The sequence below is a fragment of the Fistularia commersonii genome, chromosome 11, assembly GCF_037954325.1.
Source record: "Fistularia commersonii isolate RoL2024-O1a breed Wild chromosome 11, RoL_Fcom_v1.0, whole genome shotgun sequence".
Classification (NCBI taxonomy): Eukaryota; Metazoa; Chordata; class Actinopteri; order Syngnathiformes; family Fistulariidae; genus Fistularia; species Fistularia commersonii.
This window is the reverse complement of record NC_141294.1, coordinates 5490497-5516702: the sequence shown is the minus strand read 5'-3', so window position 1 is coordinate 5516702 and position 26206 is coordinate 5490497. Positions and strand designations below refer to the sequence as shown.

General features: G+C 38.5%; 1 protein-coding gene across 1 annotated transcript; it reads right to left on the bottom strand.

Annotated features, from left to right (window-relative positions):
- Positions 1 to 770: 770 nt before the first annotated feature.
- emc2 (ER membrane protein complex subunit 2) lies at positions 771 to 25815 on the bottom strand. The gene is made up of 11 exons (XM_086154639.1): positions 25762 to 25815; positions 24963 to 25076; positions 23393 to 23457; positions 21684 to 21769; positions 19994 to 20051; positions 13625 to 13710; positions 13304 to 13363; positions 10061 to 10142; positions 9697 to 9807; positions 7854 to 7958; positions 771 to 1324 (listed from the first exon to the last, which is right to left on the bottom strand). Exons 1-11 carry the CDS (start codon positions 25799 to 25801, stop codon positions 1238 to 1240), a joined length of 894 nt encoding a protein of 297 aa, XP_086010765.1. The 5' UTR covers positions 25802 to 25815; the 3' UTR covers positions 771 to 1237.
- Positions 25816 to 26206: the final 391 nt, after the last annotated feature.

Genomic DNA, 26206 nt, shown 5'->3' with positions numbered 1-26206 from the left:
AGACTTTTTCATCCACTGACCAACGCCAGACAATATTAGAAAATTTGAGAAAATGGCTTTTCATACTTAAGGTTTCAAATTGTTGACCTCTCTAAATTTAGAAGCTGTCCAACGAAGACCATAAACACAACACTCAAGTTTTCCAACGGTTGAAGAGTGAAATTATGAGACAATTGCCATGACTTAATAAACAAAAGAAATGGAAGTAACAGCTGACCATGCATGGACGAGTGACAATTCAGGATGACCTTTTGGATCTGCTTCAGCAATTACAGAAACAAGTCAACTAAATTTACTTCTCGAACAGCCAAGGAAACCAGGGCTGCTTCTCAAGTCTCTCTGGCAGTCTGTGATCATGAATGTTCCCAGAATCATGACCCCCCTCATCCCAAGCCCACTAGTGGTGTGTTAATTACTGCCAGAGTTTTCTAAAATAAAATGACAGAGTTGTTTTTAGGTGTGTTTAGGTTTGTTAAGTTACTGTCCATGATAATTGAAGGGCAGCTCTTCATAGCTAGTACCTCTAGAAGACAAGTCCTTCATTATCTTTTCAAGAAAAAGCCCTTTCTGTTTAGGTTTGTAATGAAACAATAGAGGCACAGTGGAAGGATATTAGTATTAAGAAACTTGGAAAACTATCGATGTGGAGCCCATCTCCCTCCCCCCCAGTCCATGCGCACGCACGCACACACACACACACACACACACACACACACACACACACACACACACACACACAAACATGCACAAAAATGTGTTTTCAAATAAAGAACAGTACGATCTACTTTTATTGGTTTTGTTAGATTTGACAAAACAATGTTCTTATTAAACAATTATGCTCATTTACATATAGCAATTAAAAAGTAAAACACCTCAGTCTCCAAACTTTCTCTTTATAAATAAGATTTACTATACACTTTCTCATCTTTTATGGTCATACAGTACCAGCCTTGATGTGGCAGTGAGTAATAACAGTTCACTGTAAACCCAAGTTTAGGTAAATTGGAGTATTTGTGCCACAGATAGTTGGAAAAGGTTTGGTGTTTGGGACACGATTCCTCCATTTTCCATGTCAATTTCAGTCAATTACAAAATCAAATTTATCGGGATACAAACAAACAAAAGTAAATCAGATGAAGCTCCATTTCTGGTCACACTGCAAGACTATTTGAGCTGCCATACTGCTCTTACAGTGTCAAGAGGACTGAAGAGGGAAGGAAGGCATGTATGATGATGTCTAAGACATTGTAATCTGCATGGACTCCAGCATCTCCTCCACTGCTTTCACAGAGCATTTGTTCTCCTTGGTTCCACGACCAGCCAGCTGCATGTAAGAAAGGGAAAAGAGGCAGAATGGGAGAGAAAGAGAAACACAGAAAGATGTGGAGAGAAGGAGAGTACATCAGTTGATTAGGCGTTGGCGAGCCAAACATGATTGAACCCAGTCTCTGAAAATGAGCAGGAACATGGAATCTGCAAAGCTTAGAGCAAAAGTAATCAAGAATAGAACGGAACTAATAAACAGTTCATGCAAAGTAAAACCATACATCTAATAAGACTTCTTAACTGTTGTATAAGTGCCATTTTAGTTTTGTCTGTTAGCTCGGAGACAGAATGCCCACATGAATAGTTCACTTCCATGGCCTCTAGTACAGAAGCAAATAACACTCAACTCTGATCTCCACAATTTTGGCCAAAGGGTTTTTTAAACGCTGCTTTTTATAATCCCAAAACCTAGATGAGATTATTTGTGTGCACAAACTGTTAGCCGTTTCTGTCCAATTAATCTTTCAAATAGACTGGGGCACCTCCTCCAAAAATATCGGACAAAACAGAACTTCCTTAACTTTGGGCTGAAAACCACAAATATAAGGGTCAGTCCAATTGACCTAACTGTGCCAACCATTAAGAGTGGCCATAAATCACTCTGACAGAATCGAAACAAATACAATAAAATCATTATATCATGACTGGTAATGTAATGAGATGCACAATTTTTGCTCAGGTCGACTCCACTCAACATATCAAGTGAATGGTAGGACACAAATTATGTCATCGATAATGTCATAAGCCATAGGAGTGGGTGTTATTCAATATACTTGTGGTAACTTTACGTATTTTACAAATTTTGATCTGAAGAGATTAGACTTTCTGGGCACAAACAAAATGCACTGAATGAATGCATGAATTTAAATAGGATACTTGGGATATTACAGCCTTACCTAAGCAAATTCTACAGGCTTACTTATTGAAATTAGGGGAAAAAAATCAAAGTAAAAAACAGCAAATCCTTAATTTCTCTCCTGAGCCAAGGCAGTCAAAGATCTCACCACCTACCATATGTCTGGGTAATTCTAAATGTGATGCAGTGACTTGGATGGTTGGGGACATCCAATGCTTCTAGAACTAAGCTCCTTATTTATTAGAGGGTGTAGCTCGGAGTCCCTCCAGACAGCTCCTTTATATCAGCAGCAAGACATTTTAGGAGGAGTTTCCAGAGAAAACTTTTTGAGCCTTATCAGTTTTCACAATTTAACATTAGCCTGTTTATAATCTAGACAAAATCTTAGTTGACTTATGCAATGATTGTTAAATGTCTGAATCCATATTATTCAATTTAGAGGGTTTATCATTGTCTAATTTAAAACTGCTTTATTTGTTTTTTATGACTTTTTTGTATTATTTACTGATTTTATTGAACTGAAGTCGTACAAACACATTGCTGCACTGCCTGCATTTCTTAATGATAATTTTGAGAACAGGATAATGGAAACTTCGTTGTGGCTTGATGCATAAAAGGGAAAAAAAAACCATACATTATATTTCCACCATGCATAACATCTGGTATGCTGCAATACTCATTACCAAGGGTTTGAGGTTATTTCCAACATTGTTGCAAAAAAATCTTTACAATATTGAAGTGAAAGAGTGACGGCAGTTGTGTCCTATATCCCCTCCACTAAAAGTATAAACAAAGAACGAGTTAAAACAAGTGAATCATGGTATGATGATGATCTGCATGCTAGTTTTACATGGTGAAATTAAGTGCCTTAATTAAGAAGTATAAAGTATATGCACTGGTTTGTCTTACCTTAATGTTCTGTATTCATTCATTTATTCATTCATTCATTATCTATATAGCTGCTACTGCACTTGGGACAACAGGCTTTCCCAGCTGTCTTTGAGTGAGGGTCATCCAGGCAATCACCATGCCAAATAAAAACAAAAATCCAATCATTCACTCTCTCATTCACATTCTGGGCTATTTAGGGTCTCCATTACACCAACTGTCTGTTGTTTTTTGGACTGTGGGGGGAAACAGTGGAACCCACAAAAGCAAGGGGATAACATGCAAACTCTACAGACAAACGCCCCTTTTCGGAATTGAACTTGTCGTGAGGCGGAAGCGCTAACCACTGTGCCGCCATGCTGCGCCATAATGTACTCTCTTTTTCTGAAATGAACAATTAAATGTTCATTTTTTTTTTGGCTGAAATCATTTTGTTTCTTCAGGTTTAGTCACAAAAGCTGGGGGGATATTTGTCTACTCCATATATGACCTGCCATTTTGTGATAAATGGTCACTGACTTGGCACAGAGTAATGATTACACCTCACAGCAAAACACGAACAATAAAATGTAACAATAAGTACACCGCAATATTTGTTTCTATGCTACCATTAACCTGTTGATATAAATCATTTTGAAATCTGCACTACTCAGTTCGCCATCTCCCGGGTAAATTCAGGTAACTCGTTTTGTCATTCTTCCTGGGTCTTGTTCCATGCTCTCTAGTGGTAAATGGATCCTACTGAGTTTGGAACACAGCATTTCTCACATCCAAACAAATCCCGGATACAGATTTATATAACAGCAACGGCCCAATTCAATTATAAGGATATTTTTAGGCAATGTGAAGTACAGAAACAAATTTTCACATTCATGAAAATTGCTTTTTCCTATGGGAAAAGAACATTCTGCGTGCTCTTGATTGTGACATGAGCATATACTGAATGTATGTATTATGCACTGTCAGACAGAGATACAGATGTACAGATAAAGTTTGTATGTCTGTTCTACATTGTTCATACTGAGTTCATTAATAATTCACCCATTTGTTAGCTTATATAGTAAAGCATCTACTTTCAACATAAGACAATGTGGACGGCTGTGGAGTATCTTTATTTTTAAAACATCTGCTCCTTTTTGGGCTACAGCCAACAGAAAACCTTGATGTAGTCTATATGTCTGTGTAAATTGCTTTTCTGAATAGCCTACACACCATTTCCATGGCAAAGGTTTTTTCCTTCCTCTTTTGCCAAACTCCAACATAGACAGGGCAGTTGGCGAAGGTGTACAATTGGCTACATAATTTCCAAGTGTGACTCATTCTTCTAGATTTAGGGTGTGTGTGTGTGTGTGTTTATGCGTGCATGTGTGTGTGTGATGCAGTAGCTATAATGATCGGTGCATTTCATTGCCCTGCTGCCTTAATGTGCCATTACTCCGGGCCCGGTAGTCAATTATCTCCTCAGCCTGAGGTGAGACCACCACATTAACTCCTGCCCTGATCTCAAATAGTGGGGCTGATCAGACAGCCCCATATCTATTTAAAGCATCTCATAATAGAGTCATGACATAGTGAGAGCCTGTGGTCCGTGACCAAGGAGCTAATCAGAGAATTTGTTTAGAGACAGGGCAGGGGGGGCAGGCCGTGTAGGGCTAAATTCAAGCCCCCGCTACTAACAACCCACACATCTCGATGTCTTTTACATGTCAGCTGACCCCCGACTAATTACTTTTTTTAATGAGTCCGGTCAGTCGTGACCCTTTGCTGACATCTGCTCCCACTTGCACTCACCTGCCCACCTTTTTCTCTCACTAAGGTATGACAATCACCAGGTACTGAGGCCTAATAAAAGCGGACGACTGACACGAGCAATGCTTAAAAGGAGCCATCAATCAGTCAGCACAAGCCCCAAGCAGCCCACAGCTGCCTGACCGGGGCCCACACTGCCGCTCCCTGTTAAAGATCTATGAGGTCACTTAACCAAGGAGGAAAAATATAAAGGAGGCAACCTTACACCTTGTGATTTAACTTGTCTCAATGAAAAAATTCATCTTAAGGAACACATGGTATGCCAGGGTCGCAAACACATACCGGGTATCCACATGCTTACATCAGACTAGAAGGTCCATTCAAAACCCTGATATAACCAGGCAAGTTACAAGACAAGAGGGGAGGGACAACATTGAGTCATATAGCTTGGAAGGAAAAGGTGTGACTTACTGAGGTATATTATTGTGATCATTAGAAGGTCAAAACCACAAATTTGAGTTGGGGTGGTTGAACACTGATGACTTCATCTGCATGCATTCTCAATGGTCAGGATTTTGCGCTGATTGGTAGAGCTCTTTTGTATGCATGCCCAAAAAAAGGGGGAAGCATTGTCCCAGGATTTTCTGCAGAATTTATTTGTCACTGATGTCATCAGGCAAATTGTTGACATACTACATACATCATTTAATAGCTCAATGGCTACAGCTTTCAAATAATAGCCGCACTGTTGTGGCTATGAGTTCATACAAGGTTCTGGAACTCTGCGAAAGCAGTGCAACATTACAAAAAAATGTCTTTTGTATACATTAAGTTGCAGGGGAGGGCTTCAACTTCCATTATATTGACCCAGATCTGAATGACAATAAACAAAAAAGGGGAATATGCAAGTTATGTCAGATGACAGTAGTTGCAGACTTGAACAATACAAGTCAATGTTTGAATCACCACATAGTAAACCCTGAAATATGTGAAAATCAATCAGCAGCATCTCTTTAAGTCTGACACCACCAAAGGTTTTCTTACAAAATATTAAGAGAGAAGCACCTGTTGCCTGTGGCACTTGATATCATAATTAAGTTTTACTTTAAACAGTGTTACTTTAAGGTATTTTAAGAATTTTTTTAGAATAAATGTGCCTGGGCAAAGTCTTGTGTGTTTTGCCTACTGCAGTTTGGCTCGATACATTTCATGTCCCAGAACTGTTTAAAACATACCCCAATAATGAAGTTAATTACACAGTTAAAGCTGCCATAAATAAAACCAAGACAGAAACTTCAGAGGACTATACAGAAATGATTCTGGGGTGTAGCTCTTTGGACAATATATCTAATAACCTGTTATCATGAATAAAACAAACACTGACACTCCACCCATACTTCAGTGACTACAAGACAAACAAAACAAGACCATTAGGAAGACTGCCGGGTCTGCTACCGTCAAATTGCTCTCAGATTTCAGATGAACTCACCAAGTAATTTTATAAACTTATTTGGTATTACAACATGCATCTTTACTATTTCAATATGAATGAACAGTTTGACATTGTAATGGGGAAAAAAAGACTATTTCGTAGATAATGCCACTGAAAATAAAAGAAACATTTGAATGATTTTGGCAGAATCTTTGTTGCCTCAGTCTAATGTAATCTGACTGGCAGGTTGATTTTTTTTTTTCGTTTTGTTTTTCATTTTATCGTTCGATTAAATTTCAGCTGTCTTATAAAAAAACTGATGACTCTGACCACTTACTTGTCTGCCTGATATGTGAATGACTCTTTCCAGATAGCGTTTATTGTTTAATACTTCCATCCATACCTGCTTCTGGATGATTTAAAGTCATGGCCCGTCTATGACACATTTACAAAAGTTGAGAAAGAAAAGCCGCAATACAACAGGTCTTACGAAAAAAAAACTTTTTCCAATGGCACACTAAGACTTGTCTTCTCAGACAAACATTAAATGTATGCATAAGATGAGGGAAGCCGAGTGTGGTGAGACGAGGTCTTTAGAGCCTCAGTGGGGAGCCCCTCTCTAAACAAGACCCGCACATGTTGGGCTCTGAACCGCTTATTACATGTTTAAATGTTGATTCCCAAATAAGCAACACATATGGCTCTGTAGAGCCAATAAGCTTTCTTTTCAATGCGTTCTGATACTTGAAATTGCTATGACAACTGTGTAAACAGTTCCCAGCCTTTTCCGCCTTTGTTACATGCGCAGACATACGTGTGAATAAAAGCATACACACACTACAGCGTATGACCCATTTTTGCCCACTGTTTCTCTATTTGTAATAGAAAAGAATGACTAACTATATGTAACTCTCAAGGCACTATATATTTTTATTATCAAGCTGATCAGATTTCAGAGACTGTATCAGTTCAAATGTTTCCATACAAAAATCAAATGTTTCATAAGGAAACACTGTAAACTCCAAAATTGAAATCCAAAATTAGGTCTTTGATTGCTGTTGGAACTCAATACAAAGGTACTAAATTCCATTTTGAGAACTATTAAAATAGACAACTCTCCTCTGCCATAGTCTAGCGTGATCGTTGTCCTGGGAGAATCATCTTGTGGTTCTGGGAGAAGTTCATCTGAGAAGTCAGGGTGTGGGATAAAGTCTTAGCAGACGTTGTGGCCTTAAGTAAACACATTAACATTAAATGTACCCAGACGCACTGAAAGACACAAGGGTTGTTGTTGTAACCATGCAAGTCAAAGGCATCCTGCGGGAGTGTCGAGAATTCAGATCTCATTTAGCTGCTGTGAATTCTTTGCACATACAATGCAAATGAAGGGGATTTCAAGTCGTCGTGGTGTTGTGTGCAAATGACTCCTTAAAGGTTTTTCAAATAAAAAAAAATAAAATTAAAAAAAAAGACACACAAGCGGGGATTGAAAGTACAAATGCTCTGGCTGCATGTTTTATATGCATGGAGGCCAGGGCAGGATACAGACAACTATAATATGGGTTTGGATCAGTAGGGTTTGACACTTCTGCAGTAACTTACCTTATAGGCCCTGTTTATTTGAGTAGCAGCCCAAGCAGCATACTTCATATTGTCCTTCTTCACTTTGGCACTAACCTTTGGGCTAGCAGCAATGTGACTTGCGGACTAAGAGGAAAAAGCAAAGGAGAGAACAGAGAAATGGGTGTTCTTGTATCAAAACTTGGTGAAACAGCAGTGAAAGTGTAATTGAGATGAATGTGCAACCACTCTTACCCTCTACCACTTCACTAGTCATTGTGGCAGAATAAGAGAAAAAAGACAGACCATGGGCTTGATGACACAGGAGAAATCATTTAGGGGGAGGAAAAAATGAGTGTTTTAATGCTTCGTGCGTACATTGTCACTTAACTGCACCTAATTTCTCGAACACCATCGATTACGAGTGATGAAAAGACCATGTATGTCTTTAAAAAAAAAAAAAAAAGAAACATCACGCATTGAGTGAAGCGTTGTGTGAATCACGGTCTCTGCCTGCCCTGACAGCTCCCCACCAAACCACAAATCCCATGTCTTTCCCATGTTCCTGCCATCATCTCCACACAGCACACCCCAGAGGGCTTACACAGCCTGGAGTTCAAAGCCCGCCCTACCAGCATGCTGAAACTTTAACTGCACACCAATCAACCTGTCCCTGTTTTTTCTTTTTTTTCCTTTTTTTTTTTATATAAAATGGTTTGGCTTCTGGACTTTTTAGTAAGCATTTTCTTTATTCAGATTTTTTTCACCTCAACAGAAACCTCAATTTAGATGATGTCAACCCAGACAGGCAATCCCTGAATAACAAAGTGTACTATTATAGAGGGGAATCCCCACACGAGGGTTGCGAATAACTAAACTTAAAGCCCGACTGCGGTCAGTGCTGCCAGGTCTTTTGTGGATCTGTCTGAGCTGGTGAGGGATGGCAAAAGTTTCTTGCCCTCTCATTGAACTTGCACCTGTCAACATCTGGACCACCAGCAAGAGCTAGCAATCAGTAAAGCTGATCTGTGATTACTGAATGATAAAATCTCACCGTTAATGATCGGAGTGTCACTGGATGACTTGTCAGGAAATCTTACAGGGTCTGCCCTGTCTCCAGACAAACTTGAAAGTTAACAGAAGCCAATGCTTTGGTCCTGCCCTTTTCCTCCTGTACTCATAGGCTGAGCCTCTAAATGGTTGGAGAGGGCGTGAGCACTATGCCCTTTCAAAGTGTCTGGACTTCCAGAAAAATCCCAGTGCAGCAAACAGAAAAACACAATGGCTTTCTATGTTAGACCCCGTTTCTCCTGTTCTACTCTTTTTCCATGCACTTTTTCATTTGTGTTCATATGTCAGGTCTCACTTAAATACCATGCATTAGGGTCACCAGACAACATCCTGTTTAAACATGTATGCAGAGGAAAGTGCTCTGTTTGGCAAAGGCTACAATCAAACTGGCACCTGGTTGGATAATTTGCTGGTGACAAAATGCTAGCTGTAGGGGTCCTGTTCTCTTTCGAGCTCTTCTCTCTTTCGTTATGTGACTACTTTATTTACTTAAGTCATAAACATAAAATGGTCTCACCAAAGGGGTATTATTACTTAAAAAAAAAAAAAAAAAAAAACAAGTTCGAAAGGAGAAGACTTTCCGATGCTGGAGTTCACCATCTGAGTCAGCAGTGAGCTGACCTGTCTGAGAGCCCCTTCTTCAACTGCCCCCCCAAAACACACACACACACACACACACACACGCACACACACACGCACACACACACACACACAGGGCAGGCTCAACGTTGCCAAAGTGCAGGGTTACGCAAAACTGGTGCTTTTTTTTCTTTAATCTTTAATCCATTTTCTCTTCATGCAAAGATGTACTCACCATGTACAGACCAAACAATGCCCTCATATTTCTGTTGTTCAGCCTCAGCGCCTGGGCAAAATATTTTCTGGACAGCTCGAGGTTTTCCAGGCCCCCTTGAGTGTACTTCACCTGTGTGAGGAGGCATAAAAACAGCTAAAAAGCTGTGCGAACTAGGAGCCGAGGCAATGACATCATGACATCTGAATAAACAATACATGACTATCCTGTGTAAACATTTTTCTGTTCATGAGCCTATATTCCCAGTGACGTTAAGTACAGGTCTGTGTCCCTCTGTGTTAGAGAGAGCTATCATTCAAAGAGGTAGCGTTCATTCCACGGTTAGCCTCCATGCTTGATGACGGACATCCATGCGGGTACCTACCTCAGCGTACTGCTCACAGTACAAGTGATTGTGAGGATTGGTCATCATCAGCTCCTCCAGACAAAACGCAGCTTTTCCATAGCTGTGGAAATCAGAAGGAAAACAGAGAGCCGATTGACAGAGCTGTGGATATGTCATTATTTAGCTTGCTCAACTGTGAAATCCAACATCCATGCCCAATAAATTTGCAGGTAAAAGTCTGGACCGAAAACGACAGTGGTCATATTCATGGCCTTGACTACCTATGTTGGAGTGATCCACCATGTTTATTTACAGGATTACAGTAAATGTTGCTCAATCCAGAGTGGGAGAAGATAAAAGCCTATCTAATGTGGTAATTCTCATTCCTTTGGGGACACAGAGGATCAATCTTGTCCATCTGTGTTTTTTCAGTCTTTAATGTGTAGTTAACTACCTTCCTGAGGTCAGCACTACAGCATGAGCTGGCAAACTGTACCTATACTCAGATGAGATCACTTCTCAGCAGCAGACTGCTGAGCTGTTGACCTCACAGTAATCTGCTGCCACTCCACGTCTAATACGCAGTTTCCCCTTCACAATACTAGGCCAAGACAAGCTAAGATACACTTGATTATTGAACACAAATCCATAAATCAACTGTATACCTAAAGAGAGAGTCTAATGCACATCGGCAACAGAAAAACAAAGGGTTTTTTTTTTGGTATGCATCACCAGATCATATTTGTCTGGGAGAAATACATCACTTAAAAGACAGAGCAATAGCTCTCTCTTTTGAATGATACAGAGCAATTTAACTGTTCACATGAAAGTGGGGAATTCCCACATAATGATTCATGATCTTACAATTGTAATATCTGTCAAAATAACCACAATTTATTCACTAACATATCTTTTAGCTCAAGTAAGATGCATAGTTCTTGTGGTAACACAGGATTTCAATCGTGCCTGCTACAACATTCAGAACTCCAATAAAGACTACCACAGTGACTAACTGAAAAATTAACAACATAGTTGTTAAGGAATAGTCAAAGGAAGGTGGGGACAGAGAAAAAAAGAAATAAACTAGGGGAAGGGGTTTGTGTAGAGAGGGAGATCAGAGGGCTTGGAAGGTTGGGGGGCTGCTTACAATTACCACTTCCTCTGCATAAAGACTTTCAGATGTGCTCATGCAGTGGCCCTGGCCTGCAAAAGGGCTTGTTCCGTTTGCCTTTAACAAAAATCTTTTACCAGGGATGGACCTTTACCTCTGCCACTCAACCCCACAATCACCAAGCTGTTCTCCATGACTGCTGCTTAGCTCACTCAATACCACAGCTCTTGAGCAAGGCTGTAGCCACCATAATGAGTGAGCCTGTAAGAATCATGTTTGTTTCTTTTGGAGGTTAGTAAAACCATCAGCAGCACCCCCGCCCACCTCCACCCCCCCATTTCAATACCACATTCTGACTGAGTATAAGACAAAAATTGATTCAGACTGCACCAAGTATGTTTGAAAAAAATATTACTATTTATCCTGTAATTTTGGATGACCAGTCCAATTTTGTTGAACAGCCTCATAATGCTGTCTCTGTGCAATACAAGCAAAAATACAAACTACTCTTCTCTTTAAACATCACTGAGTAGATTGGTTAGGTTTTTAATGTGTTAACACTGATACCTGCGCCAACCCTGAGAGTGACATCGCAGAGACATGGTGCTTTGTTTATTTTTAGGTCCCAGGGTGTTGTGGGAGGATAGTTTATTTCTCTTACTCCTCCATCAGCTTGTTTTCTTGAAGAGGGGGGGTTGGGGTTCCACCACCCTCTCCTGGGAATTTCATAGCAAGTGCTCACTCTCCCTGCCTCCTTCTCTATCCGTCTGGAAAAGGGTAGTGATAAAGCTGGGCTATCCGGAAGAGGAGGAGAAGGGGAAACAGGGAGTTTGTAGCCCACAATAAAGAAAACAAAGAAAAGATATTGACACGCCTGCAGATAAGACGCTGTGGGAGTGAATACTGTGATATTAGAAGTCTCGGGATAAGCCGGGAGATAATCCGCTCACCCCTGGATTTCCTCCGGCTACTACAGCAATAAAACCTCTCAGACAAAAGCATGAAATATCCAATAAGTAGCCTTCTCACCATACTACACATTCCTTTTGGCGCAACCTTCATACCAGAGCAACCAGGCACCCATAGAGTCAGTGTGTCAAATATACATACAAAACCATGGCCAAACAACAGAAAACACTACTAGACATGTTTTTTCTTACAATTTTCTTGTCTATTGGCCATTCTTCTGACAAATGAGATCTCAATGGGACAGTTAAGAGTCCATTCATGGAAGTAGAAGAGAGGGTATTGGATGGAAATCCTATTAAAATTATCTTATGTGAATAGCATGGAAAAGGCTCCATTTAAATCTCTAGCTGAGATCAGAATCTCAACACTTTCTTTTGTAGTCACCCGACAGCCGATTGGAGATTAAGCCATCAGTCTGTGGAATAGTACAGGTCTGACACTCCAGCAGATAATGTTGCCCAAATAGCTGTAAACTTATATCTAAGAAATGCTTGATTTGATTATCAATTCAAGAGGAGAATTACATTACATTAAGTGACATCATGTCTGTTATTTGCATGAATTATGGAAGTTTTAATTGGTATAAATTCTGCCATGGGGTGTTTTTCAACAAATTCATAATACTTGAGTTCGTTGAAACTTCTTATTGTGAGGAAAAATTTTGTGATGCTGAGCCAAACTGTTTACATTTAAACAGACAAAGAATTGTTGTTGTTTTTTTTTATATAAGTTACTGACATAACCATTACTTTGAAAATGTAAGGAGCCAGACTACTTAATTGCTACGTTTTTGTATGCTCTAAAACTGTTTCTTATAACGATGAAATGTTTGTCATAAAAGACATATGTTTCAGCTTAGAGGCTTAGATGTCTATTGGAGTTTCTTTGGCTTGTTAATAGTGTTCTTAATTCCTTGGTTTGTAAATGCAAATACAGCTATAAGGCCTATTGGACATGAATAAATAGAAGACTTCTTTGTATTCCTGTACCAGTTCTGGTCTTTTTTGCAGAAATCTGAAATAATGCCTTTGATGCAAAAATCCTTGCTTTAAATAATAACTGCCAACCCTTAGTTTGGGTGTTATATAACTTTCTGGGTGAATTTAATTTTGATAGTCTCTAATTATATGGATTTGAAAAGTAAATAATCACTGAACTTATCCAATATCTCATAGGGTTACTTAACATAAATGGGCATTTACTCATGTTCGTTGATGTAGAGCTCTGACAATTCATGCCACGCTTCTTGGTCACCAACAAACCTATAAACACAAACGGATGGAAAACAGAAATTAGCACTGAAAATCAAATTATAAGATACGTCAAATTACTTTCATTTTACGAAGTAGAACATTTCTTCATGCAATGCCAATGACAATTCTTGCGACATTCCAGGAGTCTTATGAATTTTCTTTCTTTCCATTTAAGTGTGACCAATGGTGTGTCATCTCAGTTGAGAGCGAAACTCTTTTTTTAATTAAAATAAGAGCTATGAGGTTGTGGAGGGGTGGGGGAAGACTCACTGCTCCAAATACTCATTGAGCTCACGGATGGCTTCAGTGCTCTTCCCCTGGGCCTTCAGTATAGAGATCTTGCGCTTCCTCGCTGCCTGAAGAGTAGAGAGTAAACAGGATTAGGAATTTAGCTCAGGGTGACTGTCTGGTGGGGTCAAGAGAACAAGTTAGTCTTAAGAATTGTGTTAAGTGTCTTCAGTAGTATTATTTTGATCCTCTACGAACCTCCTCACTGCTTTAGTATGAGATTAAATAATTTCTAGAAGATCAATCATCACATTGTTGCTTCCAAGGACAAATAAGGACAAAAGACACTCTTCATAATATCAAATTTGCAAACATTATTTATTTCACCGACAAAGAATTTCTGCCAATTTGAACTGACTGAGACATTACAATAGATAGAGGCAATGTCCACCAACAGACGGACATACACTTTATGAGTCAATGTTTGGGAGTTAAAATGAGCTCACTGGCTGAGATAAAGTGGTGAGTCATCTCTAAACCATGTGGGGAAAATGGCATACTCCCCCAAACCCCAATGCCTGTCTTCCTGCTGGCACGGCACACATCTAGAGCTGCACCCAACTTACATCAGCTAAAAATTGCTTTCCGCTTCGTTTTGATGTTGGAGTGACCTTAAGGTGGATTAGATTCTCATCAATCTGAATTACAAAGTATTACTCCTGCTGCACAGACTTTTCCGAATGTTTTACTCCCCCTGACCATCCTCCTCGTCTTTGTAGTAAGTGAAAACCTTAACAAGAGCTGCTGCTCCATTAGAAGTGCACTGCCCTGCCACAGCTTATTTTATTTATGGACTGGCACTTGATTGAGTGGGGCTTCCTCTCCTGCACTCATAGCCAAAGCAATTGAGGACTGTGTGTGAGTCATATCCAGGAGGCTGTAAATTTAGGAGTCCTCTGTCACTACCATTGCAAATTGCAAAAAAAAAAAAAAATCACTAACACATTTCGATGGGTAATAATCCTGCAAAGGCACTGCAGTCCCGAATCCCGGTGCCACAAACAAGTAGTATTTTGTCGTCTTGGGAAAGAATGCAGCAATGGTACGCCACGTTCATAATCCAGAGTTTCAACATCGAGGCTTTCTACCTATTCTTCCTTTTTGGCCAAACTCAATGTAACTATCTTAAGAGCAACTATGTTAAGTATTTGGGTGGTCTGAGAGCAATTTTAAAAGCTATAAATTACATGTGTTATGAAGTTATCAAGCAACAGGGAGCAGTGAAAGTTCAATTCATTATTTACTTTTTTGAGCTGTATTTAAGATCACATCATTTACTTCAAAAGCATTTAACCAGAATTTGATGCTATGTGAGACGCTGGAATTTATACTCACTTCAGACTAAATTACAAGCATCTGGGATCTTTTCTCATCCAATACTGACTAAAGGAAACAGCAAAATATACAACTATTACAGTAATGATGAACAAAGATTTTTGCAGGTTAGCGCTTCTGCCATAAAAAAAAAAAACACTTTTTACCTTTTTCTTTCTAGGATTAAAAAAATATTTGGGGCAGAAAAGAACATATGGGAGGTTGAAGCCTAGAGTCAAACTGCACTTAGTTAAATCAGAAGCAATTTCAAACCACGCCTCTCGCTCTTTCTTAAACAAATAATCCAGAATATTTTGGCAGCAGATCTCTGTTTTCATGATTTCTTTTCTCACTATAACAGCCAACTGTAACCTGCCTGGACTAAGCCAATGACAGAAAAGGGTCACACATTTGTTTAGAGGAAAAAGGTGGTTGCAATTTAAAATTCACTATGTCACAAAACAAATGACTATTTTTAGCCTGTAAATCCTTAATATTGATTGGGACTTCTTGACAGTTATGTGGTCAACAATTCATAATTGGGGATTTATTTTTCAAATCAATTGACCAATACTGATCTTTTCCTCTCCTTCGATGAACCTGTTATTGTCTATGATTGTGGATAAACCTCAGGAGTCGTGCATGTGACCTCAGTGACTTATTTAAGAAATAAAAGGTTTTCAACTGAACATTTTGGGTGTAATAAGGGTGACGTAATTTAATATTGACACAGTCAGCGCAATGTTAAATAAATTATCAATTGGTGTATCCATGTAGGCATTATTAAAATATTCAAAAGAAATAGAAAGGTGAAAAAAATGCCACTACGCATGCAGACAAGAATTTTGCCAGATCATTGCTGAAGGCACTGGAACATAGCAAGCAATGGAAGGGCTAAGAGCTAGAAACATTTTTTGGACACCGCCATGGCAAAAAAACCTTGAGCATTTTTTGTTGATTCAACAATTTTGGTTAATGGGTACCACATCTATTCCACAGCCTGTAATTACAACAGCTCAGTTTCCAATCTCTGCTTTGCATGCTGGCATGCCTCACAAGTCTTCCTTGTGGTCGCCAATTTTCCGCCATTTCTCAAGTCCATCCTCTGCCTGACTCTTGCGCATGTTGGAGAACATGCTGAAACAGCCCTCATTCCAACACAGGTGACACAAATAATGCCATTGTCATTGCACCACACTCTAGCGCTCCTCCCAACTCTTGCTGGGAAAGAATTGTGAGAAAATAGTTTTATGTTAGCATCTTGGGATTGTTATGTTCCCAGACCTAAGTTTGATTGACAGCCCAAGCGCACTAGGGTGGTAGTGCTCGGGATTTATGGACCAGGAAACCAACCATTCCCTGTCTGAGGATGTTCGTGGATCCCAAGATGATCAGTGAAATGTTGGGGAGGCGCCCTGGGATTCACTGAAATTTCAACTCCCATTGTCATAACAGAGGATAAATGCAAAGCAATTTGCTGAAAATTACGCAAATTACTTAAACATAAATGATCTTGGTAAGAGCACACCCATTTTGTATTTAAAAATGACAGTGTTACAAAAAAGTAACATGATTAGTGGGTTTCACGTCATTCTTGTCTTGAAGAGAATAATTGTGGCATCTTTTTTCAGTTTTCAAAACATTTGCAAAAACCATCCATAATGTTGGTTTCTTGTCAGGCATGGTATGGAACGAGACTACGGCATAATTCAGAGCAGCACATCAAAATATTTTTTGCTTGACAACGCTGCTCTGAGGAACACTAGAGATTTTAAAAAGCTTTTAAAAAGCATTGCATTTGCTTTAAGCATCATCATAATCAGTACTTATAGTTGCAAGCAATCCCAATCAAATTACATTACCTGTTGTTACATTACATGCTGTTACATTATAATTGATTTACACCCATATTTCTCTAGTCCCTAGTCTCAAAAGAATAAAATTTATTACAGCAAAGAATTACATCAAGTGATTCAGGTATTCAACTCAATTAAAATATATAAATGTTTATGATGGCAAATATATGAGAAACCCCTTGGTGCAAATCATTTTAACAGATCATCTTTGGATGAAGAAAAATTAACTATGACCTGGATGACTGAAAACCTCTTTAGACATTCTACTACTTTATACCTTACAAAATGTGTTATATATCCATGCCATCAGTTTAAAGCAGCTGACTTATAACCACTTCGTTAATTACAGCCTTGTACTGACAACAGTTATTAAAAAGAGAAAAAAAACAACAGATTTCAGGCTCCTGTCTTTACTGGTTTGGTAAAAATCATCTTCAGTTACTTCATGGCCATTTTGATGGGCAAAACATGATCACAGTACCAGAGATCTTAATGTGCTGGAAACTTCATGTTAGACCAACAGGGCCCAAAACATGAAATAATTTTAAGTGTAATTGTTTGCTGACAAAATGGTGACCGGTCAGTAGATCAAATTTGCAGCCTCCAGGATAATGTTTTCTACAATCAGACAAGATTTCGCTGTGGAGAGTAGATATGCTCTTAGAGATGCTGTGTGGCAAACAGGATTGGACCTTTCATTTCTTCTATTCAATCAGCACATAGCTGGAAGTCCTGTTTCGTCTTTACCATTTGTCTCATTAGACGCAGTGTACTGTTCACACAATCTCAACACTTTTTCCCAATTTTAAATGAAATGGTTTTCTGTTTCTTTTTCTTTTTTTCCCTCAAAGAGACCAAACCTTGATTCCCTTAGACTTTTAAAGTGAAACAATTGGAGAAAAATACAAGGAACATTTTTCCCTGCTGTCTCTTGCCTCACATAAGATCACAAAACACAGTCATTAAAAAGTCGTTAATCTCCTATGACCCACCCTATCCTTTTTTTTACTAATCCTTGTTTCAAAACAGAAAATAAGATCACAAAGACCACTGTATTTAATTTGCCTACAGTCCCAACTTGCTGAAATTGTCTTCCATTTCGTTTATTTTTTCAGCATCAGGGCTCTACATAGACACTTAACCTGCCGAGTGGCTGTGGTAAAAGGACAAATTAACAAGGGCTTTTTCATTTAGGGGCTCACTGACCCAGAAAGTGAAGATTAGTGGTGACACATTCCTCTGCTGATGGTTAGCAGTGTTTGTCAAACAGCTTTTAGGCACAGTATTGTCATCTTTTACTGGGGTATTACATTATGAAGTGATGGTTTAAAAAAAAAAAAAAAAAAAAAAAAAATTGAGTGCAGTCAAACAAGATTATGGGTTTCTTTTAAAAATTCAGTGACCAATACAATTTCTGAAAACCATGAACTACAGCTGATGGAACAGTATTAACAAAATTAGAGTTGAATATATGCATTTAATACTTTCCAATCTACCTGGCTCTCTGAAAAAATCCACCAAACATAGTCCTTGCAATAGATCTGATCTAAACAGCCTAATTTTGGTTTATATAAAGACACTGAATCTACTTTAAGTGTTAATGTGTGTGTGAATAGTTAAAATAATAAACGGATGATAAGCACCATTACCCATCTACTAGAACTTTGTTAAAACAGACCATAGCAAGAGCTCATAAAAGCTCATTCCGGAGCCATGGCAAACTCCTTTTACATAAAGACAAAAAATAACCATTCTGGCAAACTGATGACTAATGTCCTTTCATGATAAGAAATATTGAGATTAAATGTAGATTTAAGGTCCTCTCACCACAGTGAGGGAGAGTTCCAAATGCAAGTCTTTGGATCGATGAAAAGGAAACTTGTGTCTCGCCCCAATTCATAATGGTCAGATTATATGGCACAGACATTAATATATAGACAAAGATCAGTATCAGAATATATGATGGCTGTTGTGCAGAACATAAATTGCTCTACAGATCGACATTTTTTGCAGGAAACATATAATCTGGCTGTTATACATGCATTTTGGTCAGGATCTGAACTGACATGGAGTTCCAAAATCCCTCATTGCCATGATCCAGAAGAGTTTAATTTAGAATCCTCAAAATCACTGACTCTGATATAGGACATCATGCAAGCACCCCCAGAAAGCATTTTAGCACAAAAAAGTTATATGGTTGATTTTTCAAAAATATATCTTCTATTATTTAGGATTTTCTAAGGTATAAAAAGTAATGGCATCGACCCATCATACAAGTCACATCTAACAAATTGCCACTTCCCTTAGAAATTAGTTGGAATGCATATCTCTGCTGTTGACATCGAGCTGGAAGTGAGACAAACCAAGATGGAAAGCAGCAACTATGGCCATATACAGGACAAAATAAGATAAAAACCTAAGTCTCCCCATGCCCCCGTAAGTAAGCAAGGTAGACTGCATAAGAGAAGGGGAACCGTTATAGCTGTTATGGCGCACAACAAAATAAATTGCATTTCAAAAATCCCATGCTGTCTAGTGGACATGCAGTCAAACCCAAAACTATTCATACATCTGGGGTATGAAGAATTTTGGATTTGACTTTGTGTATATGCATAACACTGTACATATTTGCTACGCCTGTAGCAAAGTGCCAGCTATGGAAAAAAAACTCCAGTGATAGACGCAACAACAAATCAGAGGAAGGTGGATGAACATCTTTGCTGCCAGGCAGGAGGGATGAGACAAAATAAATCAAGTTAGAGTTGATAAGTAAGTGAATTATTGTTGAATTATGTTGAGATTCTTATGTGTTAACCTGCTTAGCTCACACTTTGCACCTGCAGTGGATTGCAATGAGGAAGGTGAGACAGGAGGTTAAAAATCACCATCTTCAAAGCCACAGTTTTATTGACACTTAACTTCCAACAAACATGTAGGCTACTGACTAAGACCATGAGTTACCGCCCACAAAGCCCCCTCAATTTTCATTTGTGTGGGTGATAGGCTGATCAGCACTGTGGTTGAGGTCAGAGAGGCCACGGGGAGTTTAACTTAGCAAACTCACACCACTAACACCAAAGTGCCTCTGAAGATTTAAAGCCATCCAAAAGCAGAAACCACAGAGTAAAGCAAGTAGAACACAGAGAAGAAGGATTTTTTTCCCTCTACTTCTCTTCCTTACCGTATTAGTGGGGTCATCCTGAAGAATGGCATCATAGTGCTTGTTGGCCTCATCATATCTTCAAAAGGAGAAAAAAAAAGGAGACATTTTTTGTTTTTCAAACCTCTTCCAGTCTTAAGCCAGGAAACGTTACAGAGTTCAGGATGATCACGTTCCTATATATCAAATGGCAGCTTTCTATGATTACTGTGGGGACAGTACAAAGAGTGATGACCTTAAGAAGGGAATAAATACTTATTTTTTGTTAAGTTAAATAGTCAGGAGGCAAATACAATGAGAGGCTCATATCGCCACAATACATCTTGTCAACGTAAAGTTCACCGCTTTAAAGATCAATCTTTCATTGCGTTGTGTCAATTTTGTTTTGCTTTATAATCTACCTAGATTTACAACAAATTTCTTATTCAGTTGTCTGACTTACAAATGATACCAAAACATACACGTGAAGCAATGAGCAATGTCCTACACAAATCCGAAGTTGTTAGCATGAGACCACATGACTTTGGTTAAAAAGGAAAAATTTATGAGCTGTAAATATCAAACTGTAAAGAAACTTGGGAAGAAGAGATATGAGACTTTCTCCTGCTGTGACAAATCAGGCGCTGATAGATTATTTTAGAACTTTTTTTCCTCATGAAGGAGTTTTCAAATTACTGATGTTTAAACTGCCAAAAATGAGGTTCAGTTATCACAAAGCATCCCACCCACAGTCTACAACAGACAGAAGCGACTCTGGTTCCCATTAGTGCTGAGCAGCCCCACTTCCAGCACTACTACTTCCCTCACATTCACTTTATTACTCAGCCACACTTAGGGAGATTTCAGATGGCACCAGGCAACCACTCACAAGCCACTTTGATTTACTTTATTTATTTAGGAACGCAGTGTGTGCTTTTCTGCATGTGCGTGCATGTGTTTCTCTGTGTGTATGTGAAGGGGAAGGGCCTCGCTGTCTGAAGCTGTGTCATTCAAATCTGGCTATGTCTGCTGCTAATTAGATCCCTGTTTGCTGTTTATTTAATCTGACAGTACCAAGGCAATCACTCTCAATTATCACATAGACTCTGACATAACCGATAAACCAGAAATGGTAATCTGGTTGAAGAATGTGAGAGAGGCACATTGATTAACTTCTGCAAAGAACAGACGAAAATACACACTTGGGACTAATACTTTCCTCTCTGCATATTTTCTTAAATCAACTGCCGGTTCAAAAATAAAACTACTGAATGGGGATTGAAATTAGGGTGGTGATAAAAGTTAAAGGACCTAAACACACGTAGCACACCAGAACCGAAAAAGGACACAAAAAAAGCATGGGAAAAAGAAAAATAGAAAAAAAGACTGGGACTAAAAGAAGAGGGGAACCAATGGAGGAGTAAAATCAGAGATTGAGGGACCCCCAGAATAACAGTGGTATCAAACCACTTCCTTCCCGGGAATCCCTAACTTGGGCTACAGGGCCACAGAGCTACCCAGCACCAAACCTTTCCGCTCTAAATTCCCCACTTCTCCAAAGGAATGCTGGGTGATCCAATTTAAACACACCCTACCCTGGACATATTCAGTGCAGACACACACCCAGACAACAGAACTACAAACAGTTGGGTCTCCCAAAGAACCAGGCAAAACAGTGAGGTTGTCTTTTTGCCTCCTCTCCCTTTTGGAGTTTTTCCAACTCCATGCTTACCTTTCCAAAGCCTCAAGCCTCATGCCTGATAATCGCTTCACTCTGTGGCTATCTGGAAACTGCGCCCTCAGTTCCTGTAGACAGGTCTGTGAGGATGTGGGAAGAGGAGACACCATTTATAGTTGGCTGTAAATAAACGGATTTTAAACTTTTGCTCTCAAACATCATTCTACAGACACAAACCACCTGTTTTGAAAATGTCAGATTCCATGTCGACAAACTTAAGGAAAGACATAGCCAGTAAAAACACTCAATGGTCAATTGAGAGATTTGGGAATATTATATTTCCATAACATTTAGTCCAAAAAGCACAATGATTTTGGAATTTGTCTATAGTCGGTTTGATGGTGTTCTCACGCTTTGTCACTGTCAAATAGACCTGTGGAAACTCTACTTAAAAAAAATTGCCAAAGCCCAGAATTAATGTATCCTCAAATAACATTTTGACAAGCACCTTTAATTATTCATATGTCTACTTGAGTATGATTTGGATCAATATGATCAGTGCGGGGGCAGCGCGGTGACGTAGTGGTAGCGCTTTGGCCTCACAGCACAAAAGTTCAATTCCAACATGAGACCTTTCTGTGTGGCGTTTGCATGTCTTCCCCATGTCGGGAGTGGGTTTCCTCCAGGTTCTCCGGTTTCCTCCCACAGTCTAAAAACATGCAGCAGGTTAATTTGAAAAATTAACCTGCTGCAGGTTAATAAGAAAAAAAATTGCCCAGATGTGCGAATGACAGATTGAATAGTTGTCTGTCCGCATATGTGGCCCTGCGATTGACCCCGTCTCTTGCCCGATGGCAGCTGGGATAGGCTCCAGCATCCCCCCTGACCCAGTAGCATAAGCGGTAGACAATGGATAGATGGATGATTGGTGAGGTTGTTAAACACAAGAGTGCAGGACAAGCAGAATAGAATGAATAAACTAATAAATAACTTCAATTAGTCACAAACAGTATCAACATTTATTCACTGATTAACAGCTTATAGTAATATATATATATATATATATATATATATATAATGTATGTATGTATACACACATACAGAGTACGTTTCTTGAGTGTGTCTTGAAGCTTGAATTGATTCAATCCCACGAATGAACTAAGTTATAGAAAACAATTCAGTTCTGAACACAGCAATGATACTGCCACGCATTTGAAACTTAAGTGCCACTGCTACCTTTAAGTTTGCAATTAAATGCTTTAAAGAATTTGTTGGAAATATATTCAATCTTTCTCTTAGTGAAAATGAAAAATCTGCACTGTGACCAGAATTTTTTTTTGCTATTCACTGATCTTTTTTTTTTCCTGCTGCTATTTTTATGTCTGGCATGGGGCTGCACAGATAGCCAAGAGACAACTTATTCTAATGAGGGTGTACTTCCTCCCGAGTACTGAGTGAGTCATTAATTTGGCCAGGGGGGTCAGATCCACACTGAATATAGATTAATATTTTAGTTACCGTAACCTCTTGTCTTTTTAAAACCCGGTCCATTTCAGCAAGCACTTGAAGCATGCTACTCCATCCTTGTGCAATGACCTCTCAATTTCCAACTTTCTAGGTCGATGGAAAGACTAAAACCATTTGTTCACATAATCAGATTTGTTCTTTGTGCAGAGAATTCTACTGTGGAACAATGACTGTGAAAGACTAAACAATATCTTTAGAAGCACTTGGAAATGTAAAGAAGAATGATAAAAACTAACCAGAGCTAGGTCATCCCGACTGCAGTCCAGTGCTGCAACCATGACCTGTTCATAAATGATCCATACTGAACAAGAGGAGAAAAACAAAAACAGATAAAATCTTGTTAAAACCTCTGTCAATTCCACTGTCTGTGTAACATAAAAAGTACAGTGCAACTGAGGCACCCACACAAACTTTGTCCTGCTTATCCATAGCTTTACTAAAACAACCTTCCATTATAAGAGTGAAAAACCTTCCCACAATAAGACGAAACTTAGAATCTATCTTCTGTATTATGTATTTGATACATCATGACCAAAAGGAAAAAATATCTTCATGGTCATTTTGGAGGCTACAACAACACAGATAAGGTTTATGATAGTCATGTAAATGACTGAGTGGACCCTCTGTCTGACATGTACAGTTACATGAACATCTTATCAGATGTACAACTTTCATGACACAAATGCAAAAGCTGTCAGTGGCCACGATTACATGTTGACCTACAACCTTGTGATATGTGATGAAATTTGTACTAAATGATATAAGTGGAATGGTAGTCCAATTATATGTTCATTTAGCATTTTCAATTTGTGTTTTTCTTTTAACAGTGACAAGACCATTTTTCTATCCAAAGAAATTCAATTATTTGAATAAGTGATTGCAAAGGTATTGACACAAATGTCTGCTGATTTTTGTTTTTGTACTGTTGAAAAAAAACATTTTGAATCATTAAGGTTCATATTATACATTAATTTCTTAGTGCTTGATAATATTTTTGCTTATTTTGCATCCTCTACGGCCATGTTTTGGGAGACTGAGTGTCTTTGGATGTTGCTTAGCCAGAATCAGCAGATTGCTTGCATCTTAAGACAAGTGACCGAAGGCAAGCTAACAAGGGTAGCAGTTGACATTACTGTTGCTTCCAGAAAGGTCCCAATGTTTCAAAAGGTACCGCTCTATATTATAATATAACATATTGCATATTTGAAAAAAAAGATAAAAAAGTTACTTCTGCTTGTCTTCATTTTATGTTGCAGTGTGTTTAAAATGTAAGTTAAAGGTGAATGTTGTCTTTCAGGGGTTTTAATGCCTTTTTACAAATGAAAACTAATAATGGCCTCTCACTGTTTTTGAGTGTATCTGATCCCAGACTAATTACAACAGAGTCACAATGAGTTTTGATGAGGAGACCAAATGTATCCAGTTATTGGGATACTGATACAGTACTTGAAGCCATTTATAATTATACTCATTACAGTACTATCATATTCTGTTACATGTTAAAAATGACATGATTTTTGATATAACATGCAAAGAGAAGGAAGAGGGGAAAGGGAATGCCCACAGAATAAAATAAAACCAAATTGTCTTTAATTACAGTGCATTATTAAAAACTGAATCATGACTTTGATTGTCCTTTTCATACCAGAGGGTTTGTAATTGTATTGAAAAATCCAGACTATTGGATAGATTTACATGTTATCTTTTTTTTCTGTAACCCACGGTCCTCAGTATTGTGTATGTTGGGAGTATTCTCTTTATTTAATTCAATTCTTAAACACACAATATAATAATTAATGTACTTACTGTCATCTCCAAGTTTTGAAGAATGTTCACTGATGAGCTCTTCGCCAACCTCGACAATCTGTTCACTGTTCCTGCAGGTATCTTCTCTCCACTTTCGCAGCTTATCTCTCATCTCTGTGGATCAAGAGACTGGAGTGAGAACAACTGGCACACAGAGTTCATGGCTCCATAATCCCGTTTACATAGATATTGCAACAACATCAAGCACGATGGGAATGAAGATGGTGAAATGTCATACATATATCAATTTATTGTTTAAATTTCCGAAATTAGCAATGCAATCTGCACAAAGGAGATACTCTAATCTCTTTTTAATGTGAAAGGGTCTCTGTACACAACAAACTCGGGCAGAAGTATCTCTACCTCTAAAATCACTACTGCAGTAATATGTGAAAGATACCCTTCATTTTTAACGGGGAGACAATCACTAATTGCCAGTTAGCATTAGCTAAACATAGCCGTGCTAACGTCAAATGGTCTTCGATCTGTGACAAAAATCGGTTGACATCGAACATCAAAATAATTTCATCTAACAACGACTGGTACATTTACAGAATAATCAACAACGTGACACAAAACTGTTTATACGAACACAATATACGACTCTGTAGAACGTTAACGTTGACTTTGCTAGCTGGTAGCTTGCTATATAACGGGCGTTGATACGTTAATACTGTAAAATCGATCAATTTGAGAGGAGCAATTACAATCGTAGACAGGTTCATGCACAGAGCACAATACACACCATTTTTTGAAATATTAAAGGATGCATAAATGGCATTTAAATGTTTGGCCTTACCTTCCCAACCCACATCGTACATTTCTGAAACCGACGCCATCTTTCCTTTTTTGACAACACATGCCCGACCGTTACGTCATAGCGTAGCAAGCTATGGGCGGGATCTGGTATATTATTATTATTATTATTATTATTATTATTATTATTATTGTTGTTGTTATTGTTATTATTATTATTATTACTATTAATGTTATTGCTGTTGTTGTTGTTGGTGATAATGTTTTGTTGCTATTATTATTATTAACGTTAAAAACTTTAACAATAACAATAATAAAATAGCAGTAATTTCATTGAAAAAAAATGAATTGTGTCAAAAATGTTTATTGAAATTGATTGTTTATCTTTTATGTATGTTGAGGGTAACATACACAAATTTAGAATGATTAGAATGACAAGCCACAAACAACCACAAGTTTTAGAAAAGGTTTTGCAAAATAATTTGGGT